We start from the raw sequence: 17622 nt of genomic DNA, 5'->3' as shown, positions 1-17622 counted from the left end.
TGTTGGCACACTCATGATATTTGGTGTTTTCCCTAAAGCCCTAGCTCTTGGAAGCAAGAGATTGCATGAAAATCTCCGTTCTCTTTCTCACTTTCTTTTTCAGTTTTTAGCTCTCATAGTTGTAGAGAAATGCTTGAAAACATGAAGCAAGTGAAACCTAAATGCTCACAAGTCAGAAGGTGAAGAAAAAGAGCCAAGTATGTTTATTATTGTATAAAAATCTCAGGTTTTTCTGTCAACCTCATGATTTTTTAGGGCTTGGGTTTAGCCATACTGCTGCTCCTATTACAGTTCAGGTAGTTTTAATTTAAATCATGTGTTATGGGCAATTTTACAGAGCACTGCTAGCCTGGCACTAAATTGGAGTTAAAATAAATAAGAGTTTTATTACAGTGAAAAATCTGACATGACAGGATATTTTTTGTCTGGCCTGCAGTTCCAAAGCTGTCTGATCTTTTTTCCCTGGCCCAGTATCCACAGTGCAAGTCTCAGAAAAGTATGTGTTCTGGTATAACTGGAGTATCCACATATGGGTGTTAGTAGTTCAAGGGTTAAACTTAAGTTAGCAGTTGGAGGATTACCTCATGCTTTAGTCCAGAGCCTAAAGTTTATTTCTTTTGTGCTGTTCATTTGTTAAAACCACATTCCCTTTCACATGCCAGTTTCAGATGACTTACTATTATTAGTATTATTATTAATTAATAATAATTTGTGTCAAAGGAGCAGGTAGAAGCTCCAGTTAGGAATGCAGGCCTATTGTGGTAGGCACTGTACAAACATGGAATAAAAAGGCAGATTGTAAGAACTGGGAGGATCAAGCATACAAGGAGAGACAACAGGTAAAGAAAAACAAATGGAATGGACAAGAGAGGGGAATATAGGATGACCTATGTTTCTTAATCTTTGAGCTAGTCAACAAATTGAAGCCAGTGGGGAGAGATGGAAAACCCCCCTACACACTTTTTTTTTAAAAAAAGTTCTACTTAATATATAACCTCACTAATAGTTCAGCAACTACTGTGGTTACTATATTATCTTGAATTGTCTGGAGTGTTATTTTGTCCCTCTCTGCCCTCAAAGCAACTATTGTATAAACTGAAAACAAATGAACTGGACCACTGATCGTAAAGTGAACTGGTAAACTGATTTAGCCTTTCCTTGCCTCAAATAAAACCCAGCAGGTGTACAACAGAAGTGAATTTTTTAACTAGCTTGATTATAAAGTCCATGATTTCTGAACCAAGCTTTCTGTGATGAAGATCATCACATAAGGAGGTCTGCATTGCTAATCAGCAAGGAGACAAAGCAGTCTCTTTTGCAGAATTACATTGCTAGAAATAAAAGTTTCTTGGTAAATAGATTGGAAATGAAATTCCATAAGGCAGAACTCTGAATCAGGAAGTAAACCTTAAAAGTTCAGATTTCTTCTGAAAAATGAATTTGAAAAAAAAAAAAGCTGCATTTATTGTCTTCCAATTTACATATCAAATTTGATCAGTTAACAAAATTAAAAACAATTAATCACGAAGACACGACACTGGAACTTAGTTATTAATTTTGTTGACACATAAGTCATCTCTCCAAATCTGTGTCTGTTCCACAAGATTGTCAGGGACGGGAAAAAAACAACATAATTCTTTCATTATATTAAGCAGATCTTAGATGAGCAGCAGATCTACTCATTAAAACAGATTCTATTTCTGCCATCGTAACTTTTCAGAATAGATCTTCACTAAGCATTCCATACAGCCTTGACATATACAGATGGTCTCCCATAACAGACATAAATGATGTGTCAGTTGCTGGAAGTGAAAAACAACTTCATGGACTGTGTGAACAGTTGCCATTCTGAATGTATTTTTGTTTTCCTTTAGATAAGCATGTTAAACAGGATTTATCTGTTTGTTAGGGAACCAAGCCAAATAAAACCTCCCCTCTTCATGTTCAAAAAAAGGAGTTTCTAAAATGGCTCACTGTTTTTAGAGAAAGAGAGAGAGAGAGAGAGAGAGTCTGCTGAAAGTGGATGGACAGGCTATTGTTTAGTGGATATTATTTTGGTTTGAAAGAGAGATGAAAGGTTATTAGATTAAGGTTGGGATTTACTTATTTTATATAATATGCCCTGAAATTCCATCATGCTGTGTCTTTCTGCAGGTCAGTCAGTCACACTCAATAGACAGCCTAGCTCAGGGATAAAGAACTGGTCTCAAAATTCATCTCTCACAAGGAAAATTCAATCTACATTACCACTGAAGAGAACGTATTTGTCAACAGGAAGCATGATAGCATACAAGGTTATGCGGACATATCTGATCCTAAAGATAAGATATAGTTCTATGAAATGAAAGGCAATTTTAAAATTAGTTCTGAAAGGGGATTATGTATGTTTCTATAACTAGAATATCTCACACACTGCAGAGGGTCCTGTCTCACGGAACAGGGGCATACCAAGAAGCTAATTCTCAGCTGGATCCACAGAGGAAGCCATATAAAAACATATATAACTGTATATTTTTAAAAGATTTTTAAAAATATATTCTTTAGTAGATTTGACATAAGTAAGATGAAGAGTCTGGAAGAAAACAGCCAGACTTAACATAATACATATTCCTTGCACCAAAAAAATACATGCGTTATTGCAACATTAAAACTGGGAGGAAAAAACAAACAAGCTCTTTGGCTAAGGAAACTGCAAAAGTGAAGGCTGAATATTCAGCCTTAATTCTGTCCCCTTGTGCCTATACCTCAGAAACAAGGGGACTGGACGTGAAACTGTACTCCAGAGATTTGCATGCAGAAGGTTCCCTCTATGCGTGGCTCTTCTATCTCCAGATCTATGCATAGTAGGCAGTGGATGCATAGATCTGAGCAGGGGGAAGGCAGACATTGGACTGGGACCAGTAGGACACGCACATCATCCCTCTTCTGTACAGGGAATAGCTTACTGAGATAACATAGTTAGGAGCTGTGTTGTTACCTTTTCTGCTGAACTCCCTTCCAGGGCAGCGATTCCCTTGGGCTAGGGAGCAGGACAGGTCATGGTGAGGGCAAAGAATTTGAGCAGACCTCTATCCTGAGCAGACCATTGACCCAGACTTCCAGACAATGCACTAGGGTACCCTCAGATCCCTGGGGTTCAGTGGAGGTTTTGGGGGATCGAGGGGTGGGGCATGGTCTTGCAGTCTATACTGCAAGACACAGAGGGGAGAAAGGAAACTATGCTCTTCCAGCAGAACTGAGGGATCCTCACAGAGATTTCTCTTGTAGGTTTTTCCCCCAGAACAGGGTAACCTGGCCAACAGTCTCACTTTACAAAACTATTTCACTCATTATAACTCTTAGAGCTTTAAAATTCCACCTGTCCAGAAGGAAGAACACGCTTTGATCAGTGGTTGCAAACAGGAATGCGATTTTATTCAACAGAATTCCTCCTGCCAGGCAAGATATCCCTTTCAGGACAAGAAATTAAGGTGACAGGACTGTAATACATAATGAAAATACAAACTAGAATTTCTACTACCCTTTCATGTTGGCCAGTGCATGCAAACTGAAAGGATGTGAACGAAAGCAGTTATAATAAATCTTCTACTGGATATGTGTGAAATCAACAAATGTTTCTTGTTGGGGAATAATTATTAAAGCAAAAACTAAAATGAAGAAAGAGGGAAGACATTTATTCTTACACACTAAACTTCCAACATTTCTGGGATGAATAAGTTCAGAGTAAAATACTAATGATTTTAAAACTTATTTCCCTGCCATAAAGAGGTGAGCTTTGCTTCTAGGAAACCCTTTGTAGCATCCTGCTGAAGAAAAAAAACAGTAGTTTACTCAGAACATTCTCAAAATTTTGTGGGGAAAAAAACCCTGATAGAATTGTTCCATTAAATAAAAAGTTTCTTCAGTTGCTCATATATTTTTCTCACCCTAGTGGGACGGCCTACAGAGATAATGGAGCTGCAGAGATATAGCCTGGGAATAGATAAAGGCAGCAGGTCCTAACCCCTTGCCAGTGATGAGTGGTCATTACAGATTGCAGTCTGCCCCAGTGAGTGGTGGGCAGACGACGACTGGCAGTAGCCACTGAGGCAAGGTGGGTTTAGAGGGTTGGGGGTTCCCCTAGGAGGGGAAACCCAGAGTGTGGGGATACTGCTGGGGAAGAACCCTCAAGAAAAGGGCACTAGGGTCCACGAGGGACATGGGGCCAGCAGCAGGCGAGACACTGGCCAGCAGAGGGCGCTCCATATGCTGGAAAAGAGCTAATTCCCAAGATGACCAGCAGGAGGCATCACACTGGTGAGTCTTGACTTTGCTACACTCATACATTGTGTCATCCAAGCCAGGTCACAGAATATATGTGCCAGATCCTTAATAGGATGTCAATACCTGCACAGGAAAGAGAATGAGGGCATATCTATGCTACAAACTTTTGGCAACACAAGTTATGTCAGCAGGAAGCTGCCGCATTTAGTATATTGCTTAATGCGCTTGCATACTTGGCTTCTTGCATCAGTGCTCAGCGTACTCACCAAGAGAGCTTGTTTCTATTCCCAATATGATGCACCATGGGTAGGTATCCTGATGTGCAACTCACTACAGTCCCGTACACTGTCTTTTGGTAAGTTACGATAACGCACAGTGGGTCCAAAAAATCACACATGGGTCAACCCTGGGACTGTGAGGTTATTTTCCTACCATGCAACTTTCTCCACCCCATAGTGCTATCTCTATCCATGACTATTTTGAAAGTCTGACAAACCTGCATGGGACTTCTTGTTTGTCATCTCTGACAGAAGCATGAAGTTTGTACAGCTCTGCCCTACTGTCACGTGCCTTTCAAACATGGGACGCACAGAGCTCTGGTATTTGCAGAGCCACAAGAAGAGCCGCAGGGAACACGACGATCTCCTGGGGTCAGATTGCTGTGGAACACAATTAAAGATTGACGATGGCATTCGTGGGGCAGCTGCAAAGAGTGGCGTGCTGCTTGTGAGTCTGAGAAACAAACACTGACTGAGGGGTTCACATCACAATGCAGGTGTGGGATAACAAGCAGTGGCTGCAGAACTTTTGGATGCGCAAGGCCACATTCTTGAATCTGTGTGCTCAGCCACCCAGCACAGGAACACCAGCATGAGAGCTGCACTGACAGCAGAGGCACGAGTGGTGATAGCACTGTGGAAACTTGCAACTCCAAGCTGCTACCAGGCAGTGGGAAGTCATCTTGCAGTTGGAAAATCCACTGTGAGGGCTGCTGATTAGTTGCCTACGGTGAGATTACAAAGCACCCAATCAAAAGCAGATAGCTGGTGAACTGTTAGATGCAGTTACTGATAGCTTGAGGATAGAAACATGCAACAGATCACACGGAAAAGCAGTTACATTGACACAAGATGGCTGTGCACATTACTCCAATGAACTGTGTGCAGTTAGAGAAAACTGAGGTTTATGTATCAGTGGTTGACACTGGAAGCAATAAGACTGGAAAGTACTGTGTTACAGTGTCAGGGAAAGTCAAGGCATTAGTAAATGACCCGTATAGTTGTGTTGTTAAGCATTACCTGACAGACAATGGGAAAAAGATGCAAAGTGTGAGAAGTGAGTTGAACAAGATGTCAACAATTTGGTTACATATAGATGTGCATCACGTTGGCTAATTTCACTTGACAAGACCTTACGCCAAGTGTTTTGATGAAATATGTAGATTTACAAAAGTATTTCCATATTCACCGTCAGCCTGGAGCCTGGTTAAAATAACCCTAAGAATCTATAAAACCCATCGTGTATCACCAAGGATTTGAGAACATTCAAACAACATGCCTGGAAACGTATGTTAAAAGTCAGCCGCACTGTTTCAGGATTGTGAGCTATCATGAGGTACCATATATTGAGTGGTCAATATAACTAATAATCAAGGATTTACTGAGAACCAAAGAACTTGATCAGTCAATTGAAACTGGTTGTTATGGCACTTGACATACTCCAAAGGGACACATCAATAGTTGATGTTGTATATATATATCTTGGTAAGTGGAGATCTTGCACCACACAAAGCAAAAGTACAAAAGATTTCATGATGCAATTACTCCTGTACACATGTTGGCCAACTTCCCTCATCCAAAGTATGCAAGAAAGGAATTGTCAGCTGAACAAGAAGAAACTGGAATGCAGTGGTTGCTCAGCAAAAATCCTGACTTTCTGATATATTTAATTGCCTTTCTAGCAGAAGGTGCTCCATACCAAAGATCAATTTTTCATTCACTGTTAAAGGAGAAGTATTTGCCTTAACATAGTAGAAAAATCTGATATTCTATCTGACTTCATAGAAAACAGGGTGCAATTGCATCAGTGTTCAGCAAGCACAGAATGAATCAATTCAAAATGAGAAATGGGTGCAGTCTATCCACTAAATCAAAGTTGGTCTTCTGATACAGAATGCTGCATGGCCAAATGGACCTGGACTGGTAGTCTGCAGCTCTGCATGCTTTTGATTGCTTAATGCTTCTAGCCTACAATTCTGTATTGTTGTTTTCATATTATCAGATGTTTTCAACTTTTGCCCTTATAATACTGAAAACTGAAACATGAGTCATGACATGTACAACTTTCTTGAGAAAATATCAAACCAAGGGGTATTTAGACATTCCGACATTCAGTATTATAGTTACATGTAGTATTATATCCACAACGGTTTTACTTTTTATTTATACAACCCTAAATTAATCTTCAAGTCTACTGCCTTATGTAACCACAATTCGGACATGTAATTACAACTAACTGTAATATGGTGTACATTAAACAATTTTAAAAATAGAGAATGCTGTACACTGGGACTAACTATTTTTTTCCCAGGTTGGTAAAAAACAATGATTTTACCTGGTAAAACCTTCTCTGTTAAGTACTATGCCAGGGATCAGCAACCTTTGTCATGCAGTCCACCAGGGTAAGCCCCCTCGCGGGCCGGGCTGGTTTGTTCACCTGCCGCATCCACAGGTTCAGTCAATGCTACTCCCGCTGGCTGCGGTTCGCCACTCCAAGCCAATAGGGGCTGCTGGAAGCTGCGGCCAGCATATTCCTTGGCCCATGCCGCTTCCCACAGCCTCCATTGGCCCAGAGTGGTGAACCGCGGCCAGTGGGAGCTGCGATCAGCTGAACCTGCAGAAGTGGCAGGTAAACAAACTGGCGTTGCCCCACCAAGCGGCTTACGCTGGCGGGCCGCGCGCCAAATGTTGCTGTTCCCCGTACTATGCCATTGCTGTTTATAAATTAAAAGTTTTGTATGTGTGACTGTAGCGGAGCAGGACCGGGGCTCAACCCTCCTTGAGGGCGGAGGGGAGCCACACCGGCTCACCGCACTCCGTCGGTCCGGGGCCCGTCCCTTGTGGCGGGGCTGAGTGAACCAACAGCAGTTAGTAAGTGGCTCAGGCCCTCTGGTGCAGGGCTGAGCAAACGACTGGTCCCTAGACACCCAGGCCCTGGGTCAGGGCGGGGCTGTCACATAGTCTAAGCTCAGGCCCTTCAGCAGGGGCTGAGCAACAAGGTAACCGAATATATATAAGCCCAGGCCCTTGGGCAGGGCAGGGCAACACACAGTCTAAGCTCAGGCCCTTCAGCAGGGGCTGAGCAACAAGGTAACCGAATATATATAAGCCCAGGCCCTTGGGCAGGGCAGGGCAACACACAGTCTAAGCTCAGGCCCTTCAGCAGGGGCTGGGCGATAAGGTATCCACCGTGAATGGCCTCCTCGGGCCAGGGGAGGGGGAGTCTGCCACCCTTGAAGGGGTGACAGGGGGGACGCAGGCCCTCCCACTCCACTGCATTCCAGCCCGGGGCCCTAGCAGCGGTCAACGCCGCCGACGGTCAGTGGGGGATGCTGACCGAAACACACTGACATCAGCTCAGGTGAGTCTGCAGCCTGACAGGAGTCGGCTGCCCCTGGGCCACTTCCAACCACCCCCTCAGTGGGTACCTGCCCTCTGCCAGCATCATCCGGGGGGTCCCAAACCATGGGTTCCTCAGGGTGTCCGGCGTCGGGAGGTCCAGTCCACTCCTCGGGGTACCGAGCGTCGGGAGGTCATGTCCACTCCTCCACAGGCCGAGCGTCGGGAAGCTCAGTCAGCTCCTCTGGGTACTGGCCCCAGGGAAGGTTAGGCCAGTACCCCTCCGGATACCGGGCACGGGGGAGGCCGGGCCCAGCAGGAGCTTGGGACCCAGTGTCTGCCTTCTACGGCAGCCTTCTCCTAACTGAGCGCTGGGGCCGGGCTTTTGTACCTCCTGTCCCGCCCCTTGACTTCCGGGGGGCGGGGACAGGCGGCGGGGCCTCCACCCGTGGCCGCGCCTTTTCTAGCCTATTCCCCTCAGGAGCGCGGGGGAGTGAGGCCCCCTCGCTACAGTGACCCTATGAGATATTTCTTGGCAAAGTTTAGATGAATGAAACAATTTGTTTGAGATATGGATATTGGATACCAGGTGTAAATCATCTTTCAAAAATTCTTATGCTTGTGTGTCATATTTTATCTCCAAGGTGTTTTGGCACAAAAAATCTATATATGGCTCATTCAAAGATTCTTGAAAATAGTCCTTTGCGCTACGGCAGGGGTCTCAAAGTCCTGGCCCGCAGGCCATCTGTGGTCTGAGAACCTCCCCACTTCAGCCCGCAGAGGAGAGAGCATGCCGCCACGCTGCCTGCAATGTTTGCTGCAGGCACTGCCCTCCACAGCTTCCATTGGCTGAGGGAGAGGGACTAATCACCAGGCAAAGTCAGCCATGGAGGCAGCACCACTTTTTTCCCCAATGAATATAAACAAGTCAAAATACCGGACAAAACTATCTAATGCACACCTTGCTGCAGTCCTGAAGGTTTCAACTCCTTAGTCACTGAAGCCAAACATCAACAAACTGACAGAACTGAAGTGTTGCCAGGTGTATGGAAAAGACTAAAAACTCTCTGGCAGGTGAAGAATTGTATAAAGTTGTATGACAGTTTTATTATTTCTAAGAAATCTGAAATAAAAAATACAACATAAACATTTTCTTTCGGAACACCATCTTCAGTGAATTATTGGCCCACTGGGAAGATCTGAGGACTGGCACTGGCCCTAAAATAAACTGAGTTTGAGACCCCTGCAGTAGAGCTTTCCATGAACTGGGAATATGTGTTTTGAATGTACTCAGAATTGAATTAGGAGGGTCAGAATGATGCATTGCAACATTTGCCAAAGACACTATACTGCCTTTGTAAAGTCCTCATAGGGACATACAGGGCCTGATTTTCCTGTCAGTTTCACTAGTTTTCACTAATGAAATTCCATTCACTTCAATACAGTTAATCTTGATTTACACCAGCATGAGGAAAAAATATCAGACTGATCGGAATTTGGAAGCTTCATAAAAGGTCTGATGTACTTTTAGATTCATTGGTACAAAGGATTAAATTCTCATACAGTATTTCCCATAGTCTCTCACCTCCATCCAGGGCTCTGGACTACAGCTTCGTGAGACACACCAAGGCTTAGGGCTTTAGACCCACGGGTTTAAAAATATTTACCAGAGCTCTGCTTCAGACAGTGCTGGCTGAATTTAAAGCCCTGATTGGTATCTTTCCAAAACCACCACCACTACACATCTAGATTGATGCACTTATTCCCCTGGATCTTATAACTGCCCCATGAACACAGCTAATTCTCATTCAAGGATTCTTTCAGGCCTTTTAAATTCTCCATGGGTAGCTCATAGCTTAGGAAGCTCACATGGTCTCCATCAGAGTACATGATGTAAATTGTCACCCACCGCTGTATCAGCAGACCTTTACCCCACCCCCAAATGGGAGGGAATCTGAAGACAAAAGACAGAGTATTAACCTCGAAGAACAACTGTAAATGTGTATCACCAAACAGAGTCACAAATAGCTCTCTCTCTCCAAACACTGGAAAGGCAAGAAATCAAACAAGGAATTAAACGAAAAGTCCCCACTCCCATAAAGGCCAAACAAACCAAATTAACTAGCCGTTTCTCAAGGCCTGGTAGCTGTAAGGGAGAGAAGAAAAAGAAGAGCCAGTAATAGGCACTTCCCACCAATGCTGACCACAGCCCTTCCTCTTTATCCCTGGCTGGCCACTCGCTCCTCAGCACCAAATCTCTTTCTCTATCAAGAAGATTCTGGTGGGGGTGGAGGGAAAGCGGGAAGATGGTACTGTAGAGGCAGCGACCTTCTCCTCCTCCTCCGCTCTCATATAGGAGATGGCCAATCCATGCAAAGGGAACCTTCACTCAGGCTACTAAACGCTAGATCAGGGATAGGCAAACTGTCTGGCCTTTCAATCTGGTCCTCGAGCTCCTGTCAGGGAGCATGGTCAGGGGCTTGCCCCGCTCCACGCATGTTGTGGCTCAGCAAAGCTCCAGGAAGCAGTGGTATGTCCCCTCTCTGGCTCCTACACAAAGGGGCAGCCCCAGGGCTTCGCACGCTGCCCCCCGCCCCAAGCACTGGCTCTGCAGCTCCCATCCAATGGGAGCTGCAGCCAATGGGAACTGCAGGGGCGGCACCTGTGAATGGGCAGCGCAGAGAGCCACCTGGCCGACACCATGCCTCCACATAGGTGCTGGAGGGGGGACATGCCACTGCTTCTAGGAGCTGCTTAAGCCTGCCCCCCTGACCTCCTCCTGTGCCCCTACCCTGATCTCCTTCTGCCCTCCAAATCCCTCAGTCCCAGCACAGAGCAACCTCCTGCACCCCAAACCCCTCATCTCCAGCCCCACCCCAGAGCCTGCACCCCCAGCTGGAGCGCTCACTCCTCCCCTGCACCCAACCCCTTGCCCGCAACCCCTTCCCTCATACCCCATCCCCCTGCCCCAACTCATACCCTGAACCCCTCATTTCGGGCCCCACCCTGGAACATGCACCCCCACACCAGAGCCCTCACCCCCTTCGCACCCCAATCCCCAATTTCATGAGTATTTATGGCCCGCCATACAATTTCCATACCCAGATGTGGCCCTCAGGCCAAAAGGTTTGCCCACCCGTGGGCTAGATTCTCACACTCTAGGTCGCCGTTGTGAATTGGTGAGATTCTGCTACATACACATTTCAGTTCAAAATGTTATTTCCACACACAACCTCAGAAACAGATGTCAGATCTAATCACTAAAATGAGAAGAGGTTGAAGGCACCAAAACAAATTAAATGTATGATACAAAAATACAGGTTATTCAGTAAAATATGTTCTATGTATGATTCTTATTAGATGGTTGGCATAATTTGCTGCATACCCACTGTTAATCAGAAGATTTCTTTTCCAGTGTTACAGCTTCTCATGTTTATGTTCAGTGCACCCTTCGGGCAGGGCAATGTTTTTTTCTTCTGATTTACATCCCTTTTCTGTCTTGCTTTTCTGTCAATAGAACTGTGGCAAGTTTCTGAAACTGCAAGGGAAAGTTTTGGGTTTCTTTGTTTTACATAATAAATTAAAACTTTCTGCAGACATAGAAAAATTTCAGCTCCAATACTGCTTCTTTATTTTGTAAAGAATACCTTGAAAACTGCCTTACTGAGGCAAATGAACAACTTTCTTTGAAACAAGCCTATTTAACGGCTTACATACAATAGTTTCAATATGTTCTATGTTTTTAATCAGTACATAGTCTCCCCATTTGTACTGAAGCTGTTTGTTTTTATTTCTATGGTGGATACATATTTTGGCTTTTGCTCCTGGGCTCAAAGAAAACAATAATAGTTTTGTGCACTTGAGGCCTGATCCAAAGCTCTACTGACGTCAATAGCACTTCACAAGAGTTCAGTGGTCCCCCGGTCCAGCCGTGTATTATCGCCTAGGCCAACAAGGCCTAGGCCTAGGGCAGCAAATTTGCTCATGCCCCCTCCCCAAATCCCCAGCCCACCTCCTCCCCCAGGTGTGCCACGCTTTCCTCCTTCCACCTCCCTCCCAGGCTTGCAGCGCAGAAGTGCTGGGAGGGAGGGAGAAGCGAGTAGCGGCGCACTCGGACAAGGCAGAGCCGAGGTGATCTGGTGCCCGTAGGGAGTAACTCCATGCTTCCTGCCTCAGCTTACCTCCGCCATCCCCTGAGCATGCCACAACTCCCCTTCTCTCCCCTCCCTCCCAGGCTTGCCGAGCGAAAGTGCTGGGAGGGAGGGAGAAGTGAGTAGTGGCGCGCTCGAGAGATAGCAGAGGTGAGCTGGGGCTGGCGGGCGTGGGGAGTAACTCTTGGGGGGTGGGGGCAGGGAACCACTCCCTGCCCCAGCTCACCTCAACTCCACCTCCGCCATCCCCCGAGCGCACCACAACTCTCCTTCTCCCTCCTCCCTCCCAGGCTTGCCGTGGGGGAGCGGAGGTGAATGTGTGTGTGGGGGGGGGCAATTTTTCGAGGCCCTAGGGGTGGCAAATTTGTGAATCCACCACTGCATCCATGAAGAGCTATTTGAAGGAACATGAGGTAAAGGACTGCAGAAGCTGATCCAGTATTGGAAAAGATTATATTTGTATTGGATTATTGACCGCAGTAACAGACACTTACTGTGTCACCATAACAGGGTACTTACAGCAGCCAGAGACACATACACAAACAAGTTGACTTATATCAACCTAACTTTGTAATACAGACCAGGCCTAAGCTACCACATTGACGGATGCAGTATGAGACCCTAAACACGTAGGCAAACAAGTTGGTTTTACAGGCAAGAGTTTGGTATTATTAATTATTATTATTGCAGTAGTGTCTAGAAGCCCCAGTCATGAACCAGGACCACATTGTGCTAGGTGCTGTACAAACACAGAAAAGGCAGTCCTTGCCTCATACAGCTTTTGCTTATTCTTGACAAATCCAGGTAAATAACAACCACCCAAGTTAACTTTTTTCTTTGACAGGATTACTACCTAGTGGAGGGGGAAGCTGTAGATGTGATATTGTTTGACTTTAGTAAGGCTTTTGACATAGTCCCACATGACATTGTCATAAGCAAACTAGGGAAATGTGATCTAAATTAAATTATTATGAGGTGGATCCACAACTGGATGAAAAATTGTACTCTAAGAGTAGCTATCAATGGTTCACTGTCAAACTGGGAAGATATATAGTTGGGTCTCACAGAAGTCTGTCTGGGGTTCAGTACTATTCACTGTTTTTATTAATGACTTAGATAACAGAGTATGCTTATAAAATTTGCAGATGATACAACACTGGGAGGGGTTGCAAGTACTTTGGAGAACAGAATTAGAATTAAAAACAACCATGACAAACTGGAGAATGGGTCTGAAGTCAATAAAATGAAATTCAATGAAGTACAAAGTACTATACTTTGGAAAGAAAAAAAATAAATGCACAGCTACAAAAATGGGAATAAGTGGCTAGGCAGTAGTAGTTTTGAAAAGAATCCAGGAGTTATAGTGGATCCACAAACAGAATGAGTCAAGGATGTAATGCAGTTGCAAAGAAGGCTAATATCATTCTGAGGTGCATGTAAGACATATAAGAGATAAGTGTCTCGCTCTACTCAGCAGTGGGGAGACCTCAGCTGGAGTATTGTGTTCAATTCTGGGCATCAAACGTTAAGGAAAATGTGGACAAATAGGAAAAAGTCCAGCTGAGAGCAACAAAGATGATGAAAAGTTTAGAAGACCTGATGTATGAGGAAAGATTAAAATAATGCAGTATGTTTAATCTTGAGAAAAGAAGACTTGGGAAGGGCCTGATAATAGCCTTCAAATATGTTAAGGGCCCTTATAAAGAGAACAGTGATCAATTGTTGTCCATGTTCACTAAAGGTAGCACAAGTAGTAACAGGTTTAATCTGCAGATGGGAGATTTAGGTTAGAGATTAGGAAACACTTTTTAAAAAAACAGTAAAGGTAGTTAAACTCTGGACTAGGCTTCCACAGGTGGTTGTGGAAGCCCTATTATTAGAGGTTTTTAAAGAACAGACTGGACAAACACTTGGCAGAGATGGTCTAGGTTTCCTGTGGCCTGGTCCCTTCCAGCCCTGCATGGCTAGGATTCCTTTGGGGCTGTGAAATGCCAATTGCTGTTAAGCCTTCCTCTCGAGCGATGCACCTCTCCATTCAACAAGGGATTCTCCAAACAAACCCACCCCCTATTGCAAAGTCGTCTTCACGGAGCTCCCAAGGGAAGCTTAAATCAATAGGTTGGAAGGAAAGGAGCCCAGACACCTTCTGGAGGAGTCAGCAGCTCCTCGCCCCCGCCCCACAGCTCGCCCGATCAACAGCATTACGGACTAGCGCAGAAGCTACCCCGCCACCACAAGCGATAAGCCCCGCTCCACCCTTTCCAAACCCCGCATCCCTTTGCACGGGCTGCAGCCCGCTTCACGGAGCGGGCCGTCCCTGCTTGCCCCTTGCAGTGAGCCAGGGTCCCGACTCCCAGCACAGCCAGGGGCTCAAACTCCGCCCCTTGGCTGGCTCCCCGGGGCTGTGCGGGGCGAGCGAGCCCCGGCAGCCGGGCGAACAAAGGGCGCCGCGAGCAGCGGGGCTGGCGCTGGGGCTGCCCTCTAGCAGGGCCCGGCTGCGGCGGAGAAGGGGGAGACGCGCCACTTACAGCACAGAGCCCCCAGGGTGCCGAGGAGAAGCGGCAGGAGGCTGCGGCTCGCCATCTTCCAGCACCAGCTGCTTCCCGCGAGGCGGCTGGAGCAGCTCCCAGGGCGCCTCAGCCAGCGGGACTCCCGCAGCGCCCTGCGGGCGGGGGCGGGGGCTCCTCCAGCTTCTCGGGGCGTTGCGGGGAGGTGTCTCCGCAGCTGCCCAGGCCGGGGGTGAAGGTTTCTGCCGGGTCCTAGCACTGCCCGTCACACTTCGGGGAAGACGGTCCCAAGAGCGGAAAGGACTGGGGCCACTTCTCACTGTTGGACGGGTCAGTGTTGTCCTCATACAGCACAGGCTTCCCGCTGCCAAGGCGAGACACAGCCACACAGAGCCGGTGGTGGGGAAGGGTGGGGCAACCTTGAAATGAACTGCGAGTCCATTACAGCTGTAACGGGAATCCCAGCTACCCTGGCTGCAATAACTAAGCCAAACCAAGCCACCTCCCAGCCAGCCCCCGTTTTCTTCTGTGCAGCTTTGAACATTCATGTTAATTTTGATGAATTCCTCATCGTCTTCTTGGCATGCACAGTGCAAACGTAACTTCTCTTTTACACGAACACTGTGAAACCATCCCAGTTTCTTACGCAGCTGCCCCACGCCCTGGAACAACAGTTTGTACGGAGCGTAGTTTGAACAGAAAACTAAAACATCTCTGGTTCTAAGCGAGGGTAGGTTTCAAATATTATTAATTGTTGTTATTAATTATTTTTTATTTTTGTATTTGTTTATGTTCCAGTAGCACTCTCACAATGCTGGGCTCAGAAAAGCCAGGATCCTTACTCCAAAGATTATATAGGGATTGATTTTTGTGATCATTGAAGTCACTGGCAAAGTTATCATTTTCCTCAATGGTACAAGACTGGGCTCAGACAACAGACAAATAGTTATGAAATTTCACGTAGGAAGCCTGATTTTCCTCCATTGACTTGCACCATGTGAAGTCAATCTGTGTATAAAATTGCGTTTTCCATCCAAAGAGTGTAAATGACTCCACAAGGGGGAGAGCTAAGCTGTTTTTAGATTTTAAAGATATTCCTAGGTAAAACACATAACTGTTGAATCACTACAAATGTTCAATGTCCTTACAAATAGTTATGAATCAGTTCCACACTTGCGATCCTTCGAACTGCCAGTGATTCCTAAGATGCTGTTCTCATAGAATCATAGAATATCAGGGTTGGAAGGGACCTCAGGAGCTCATCTAGTCCAACCCCCTGCTCAAAGCAGGACCAATCCTCAACTAAACTCATGTTTAGAAGAATCAAGCAAATGCACTACTAATTTGTTAAAACAGTTGTAAATCCAATTTAAACGTACAGCAGTTTTGTTTGTATTCCCAGTGACACCTGTTACTTTTTATATTTCAATATATTTTTTCAGTCTGTTGAGCACTTCAAGCAGAAAGTATGTAGAGAAAATGAAAAGCAAATGGGAAGGATTCAGAAAGGATTCCAAATAGAAGTATGTGTCCTGACAAAAATCTAGGATTATATTTTTCATACTCTGTTCTGGCTTCATTTCATTTTTGTGTGTGTGACAATTTTTTTTAAACTGACAGAAATCATAGAATATATTTCATAACCCTGATTGCAAATGGGAAAAATAAATCCCAGGGAGATAAAGTCCATTATTCTCAAATTTCATGGAATTGTCACTTTTCTTCAAAAGTGCTTAGTTCTTCATATACATGCATTAGTGAAGAGAATTGAATCAGGAAAGGAAAACATTTATGTTCCTAGTTTTAGGATTCTCATATGAAGCTATCATTCCCCTTGGTAAGTAATAGCTGGTGAACTAGAGAGGGATGTAAAGCATGTATGTATTAAACAAACATTGAAAAATCCATGAAAAACACATTTCATTTATTTTTCTTCATGGTAGCTGAACATCTCCATCATCACTGCATTGATTTTGTAAATGTCTATCCATTTTTGTAATAGTAAACTCTAGGACATTTGAGGCTGAGCTTTCTCACATGTCTTACTTCAGCAATTTGTTTGGTTTCCAGGATAGTGACTTCATAACTGGCTATAACCTTCCATTTTAATTTGTTTTCTTCTCATTTTTAATCACACTGTTAAAAATCCAGACACAGCAGGACTTGTAGAAGCTGCCTCAACTTTCTGTGCATTTACTTTTATCTTCCTTCACCACCAATAAAATCCCATCAAATATTTGGAAGCTTTTACTTTTGTGCAGCAAATCTCCATTCTTTTTGTTTTTACAATAGATCTTGAACAAGTTCAAGGAGATGCTTCTGCACCAAACTGTGACAATAATAATTTTTTATTTATTTGGCTTGGATTAGACCATGATCATCATTTACAAGTATTCTAAGGATTAACCCACCCAGAATGGAAAGGAATTATTTAGGGTGGCATAAAGGGATGCAATGGAATGAAATTTGAGATGAAAAATTTACAATGAATTTCAGAAAGCTTGCACACCACTTGCAGCAAGCATGTAGGGTATGTGTAGCTGCACACTGCAGTGAAAAGCAGGCTATCCATGCTGTGGTGTGTAGCAGTGGGGAGCTGCGGGAGCCTTTCCCCGCTGCCTGTCTCTTGCTAGTGCCTTTCCCCACTGCTTCCCTCCCACCAGAGCTGTCCCCAATGCCCAATCTTTCTCTATGGCAGGGGCAGGCTCCAGAAGCAGGGAGGTAGCTATGGGACATTATACTGCTAAAAATAGCAGGATAGACAGGAGAGGAACTACTTGGGCACATAGGCCTGGTCCACACTGGGGGGAGGGGAGGGATCAACCTAAGATAGGCAACTTCAGCTATGAGAAGAGCATAGCTGAAGTTGACGTATCTTAGGTCGACTTACCTCGCGTCCTCATGGCACGGAGTCGAATGCTGCTGCTCCCCTGTCAACTCCGCTCCCATCTCTCATCACGGTTGTCATAAACAGATAGCTAAGGGTTAATGTTTCTTTTGCCTGTAAAGGGTTAACAAAGGGAACCAAACACCTGACCAGAGGACCAATCAGGAAACCAGATTTTTCAAAGCTCCGGGAGGGAA

At 45.1% G+C, this 17622-nt stretch overlaps 1 protein-coding gene across 1 annotated transcript in view; it reads right to left on the bottom strand.

The window, feature by feature from the left end:
- The window catches only part of JAM2 (junctional adhesion molecule 2), a 54829-nt gene extending 39877 nt beyond the window's left edge, over positions 1-14952 (bottom strand). The window contains exon 1 of the mRNA XM_032781929.2: positions 14560-14952. Within this exon, the coding sequence (XP_032637820.1) occupies positions 14560-14614 (55 nt within the window). The 5' untranslated portion in view covers positions 14615-14952. The remainder of the gene's footprint in view (positions 1-14559) is intronic.
- Between the last annotated feature and the right edge of the window lie 2670 nt (positions 14953-17622).

The sequence above is a fragment of the Chelonoidis abingdonii genome, chromosome 1 (genome assembly GCF_003597395.2).
Source record: "Chelonoidis abingdonii isolate Lonesome George chromosome 1, CheloAbing_2.0, whole genome shotgun sequence".
In the NCBI taxonomy this organism is placed as follows: domain Eukaryota; kingdom Metazoa; phylum Chordata; order Testudines; family Testudinidae; genus Chelonoidis; species Chelonoidis abingdonii.
Note: the sequence above shows the minus strand (reverse complement) of the source record. Positions and strands in the feature narration are given on the sequence as shown.